Genomic DNA, 3642 nt, shown 5'->3' on the forward strand with positions numbered 1-3642 from the left:
GTTCATCTCTTTTCTCCATAGAAGGTTCTTGTCTTATTCGCTAAAGACTTAGTAATGACAGTGCAGACGACAGAGAGTTCACACATCTAACCTCTCTCTTGTTTGAACGTGAGCCCAATGTTTATTTGATTCTTATCTGGGTCCAAAACCGCATTAAGGTTTCTATCTGCCTTGACAGTCTCATTCATCTTCTCTAATTAAATAAAAATTTCTCTCTCTCAACCATCAGGAATACTGATCTAGTCGGATAAGAGAGAAGATTTGTCTCAGAATTCGCTGAGCCCGTTGGTCTCTTGTCTCCAGCATCTGTCTCAGACTTTGTTAGTCAGACTGTTTCTTTGGAGTTTTTTTTATGTATATTTGTTTAATATTCTCTCTCTTACTTTTCCCCAACTCCAGGTATCTCAATGCCTATCCCAGTGATCGGACTGCGTAACAGAGATAAGGTCCTTATAAACGACAACTGTGCTCTGAACGAGGAACGCTTCATACTGGTTGGCTCTTTTGTTGCTTTCTTCATTCCTCTGGTCATCATGGTGGTCACGTATTGTCTCACTGTCCAAGCACTTCAGCGTCAGGCCACAGTCTTCCTCTACGAGGGCAAAGCCTCTTCTCAGCAGCCATTGCAGCCACCAGCTCCACCCACTTCCCAGTTGGAGCCGTCGTCGGCTCCATCACGTCGCAGCAGTCTGAACTGTCTACGGATCAGCAACAGCGATGGAAACGCGCTCGGTCTGACCGTGCCCCCGGACACCATCTCAATAATCCCAAGTTCAGAAGCGCCGTCTCAAATGAATTCGCCCGCTGGACGGGACCCGGGTGGAGCCCGCGGGCGGCGAGGCATGATGCAGGCCATCAAGAACGAGCGGCGAGCATCCAAAGTGTTGGGTGTAGTGTTCTTCCTCTTCCTTTTCATGTGGTGTCCCTTTTTCATCACTAACGTTCTATATGTCCTCTGCCGTGGAGCCTGTAACGAGCCTCTGCTCATGGAACTGCTCAATGTGTTCGTTTGGGTGGGTTACATCTCATCAGGTGTCAACCCTTTAGTGTACACTTTGTTTAACAAGACCTACCGAAGGGCATTTTCAAGCTACTTGCACTGCCAGTACAAACAGGTGGGGCTTAAACCCATCACTATACACGTTCCTTGTCCATCCCATGTTGTCACGCCTATCGTGATCTGCGAAAAAGTTTCGATTGACCGGAACAGTAACTGCCCCAATGGGAACGGGAACGGAATCCGAAATCTGGAGTCCCATGACATGGACACTGACCCCGGACTGGAGCTGAAACTGGGAATATCAGAGCTCTCCATCAGCAGCGGTCACAATCACACAGAACACACCAGCAGTGTCTGAAAAATATCTTTTAGTTTGACGTGGAAAATAGGACAGGTGTGACAGAGCTCTAAGTGATGCTTAGATCTTGAGATGTCACACTTACACGAACTTGTAACTCTCATCGACTGTATCACAGCATAGAATGTATGCTGAGTTAGCTACAGAAACAATAATCTGACCAAGGTTGGAAAAGGGAGATGTGCGTGTGTGTGCGTGCGTGCGTGCGTGTGTGTGTGTTAACAGGTTCAGATGTTTGAATGCCATTAAGTACTGCATGAGCACCCGGTCTCTTACTAAAGCAGCCCTGGACATTATGAGACAGCAGTTTGTGTAAGATAGAGTCATAGCATCCTCATGTGGTCAGTTGAATAATTACAAACAGACCTAGTGTGAATCCAAAACAAGAGTTACTGTGTCATCCAAGCTAGTTGCATTACAATATAGATAATAAATACATTCGCAAGTCAGATCATTGTTTGTGTAACTTGTAAACACCTCCAGTACGATATGCTGAATTATTTGAGTGGCAGTAAAACGATTATACAGTTGGGGGTCACATCTTATTTCCTGGCCTAACAATACTGAGGAAATGACTGTAAACCACCTCTCACAGTGACCTATAGCAAACTAGACCTAACAGAACAATGGGTGAAAGTCATATGCCAAATTTACACTGTAAAGGTGGCACAGAACCGCTTTTGAAGTGGTGGTTTGGTGTCTTTACACAAACTGTTTAATGCTGCTCAGAGGGGGAATACATCTATTTACACAGCAATTTCAATAGTATACATTTATAGTCGGGGCTAAGGTGGGTCAGAGCAGGCAAAATTTAGTCTGGCTTTTATACAGCATTACGTCTTTACACAGAATTTTGAGCGGGCACTGAGCAGCCTTAAATCAGTTGTGCAAAGATGCCAATACTTAACATAAAACTTTGATCAAGAATTTCAATTTGCATCTTTAATGCTAAAATGTAATGCAGTTTGAGCTTTAGTCCAGTCCAAACTACTTCTCAAGGATGTTTTTCAGCAGGTATTAAAGTGATTTGCCTCTAGCTCTGGGGAACACGCTGTCCTGTGAATGTAAGGTTAGTTGTGTGCTGCCTCATCAAGTGGTCATGACAGAATGAGAGAAGCAGCAAAAGTGCACAACAGACAAGAGTACTAAAACAATTTACTTTTTTTTATTGACGAACTCTCCATGGCAACAGATGTTGGTCAGTAAGACCAAAAATGCTCAGTCTAGGGATATATAATGTATAAAGCTGTACATTTTTGCTGTTTTCCTGTGTAGAACCTTAGAATTTCTCCTGTATCACCTGCCCTTGTTCAAACTGCCATGTTTATACCATAGCCTGTAAATGTTTTACCAGATCCTATTTTTTTTTTTTTAAACTCCCGTCATCCTCACAATGTTATCATTTGGTGAAGCTGCTATTTATTTAATAAAAAAACTATTATCATTCATTCTGCAGTACACCTCACTGTGGTGGTCATTGTGTTTGTAAAGTTTTGTAGATTTAAACATATCTTTAAGGGTTTGGGTACATCTACCTACAATGGAATCAAATTGATTCCAGGACCATGGACAGCACCATATACATCAGTGGGCGGGACATCTTTACATCTTAAACACAATTACATATTTAAAATCGTTTTGTGGAAATGACATCTATAAGCCATCTGTTTAGATATTTTACCTCAGACTAGAAAAAAACAATTTATCTTATACATACAGTTTAAGAACTATGAACTAGCATGGAATTAATGTCAGTAAATTATATAATGTTAATACCTCTTTTATAAACTCTTAAATGAGTTTGGTGTAAACTGCTGACAATAACACAGGTTGAAAAATTAAAAGATATAAAAATTAAAAGATATATAATTAAAAGATATATATATACCGTTAAGTATATATATACTTAACGGTGCTGCCATCTACTGATAGAAATACAAATGTACGGAATAAGAAACAAATTATGCATAGGCCTACTCTGAGCTCAAATTTGCACAATTTGAATTTACACAGTAATTTACTAACATCCCCGCAGTGGGGACATTTCTGTTTAGAAAAGCAGAAGCATTAATTTGTCTTTACCTGTTTGTGCTTTTATGGTTTCAACCGTAACTGGCATTTATCAGACGACAGTACATAATGGAACTACGAAATGTAGTCTTATTGGACCGTCCTCACTGTAATTTTGTAAAGATTTCTGAGGTAAAGTGCTTTTTTTTTCTTCTTCCTCTGCTGCTCCAGTCGGTCCTTATTTTGGTGGGAGGTGGTCAAGGCTAGAGTCTGC

General features: G+C 41.0%; 1 protein-coding gene across 2 annotated transcripts in view; it reads left to right on the top strand.

The window, feature by feature from the left end:
- htr2cl1 (5-hydroxytryptamine (serotonin) receptor 2C, G protein-coupled-like 1) overlaps positions 1–2811 on the top strand; it is a 90787-nt gene extending 87976 nt beyond the window's left edge. For both annotated transcript variants that reach the window (XM_079867926.1, XM_079867927.1), the window contains one exon: positions 271–2811. In XM_079867926.1, coding sequence (XP_079724052.1) covers positions 408–1358 — 951 coding nt within the window. In that variant the 5' untranslated portion in view covers positions 271–407 and the 3' untranslated portion in view covers positions 1359–2811. The remainder of the gene's footprint in view (positions 1–270) is intronic.
- The last annotated feature ends 831 nt before the right edge of the window (positions 2812–3642 follow it).

Source organism: Squalius cephalus, assembly GCF_949319135.1.
Source record: "Squalius cephalus genome assembly, chromosome: 3".
Lineage (NCBI taxonomy): Eukaryota > Metazoa > Chordata > Actinopteri > Cypriniformes > Leuciscidae > Squalius > Squalius cephalus.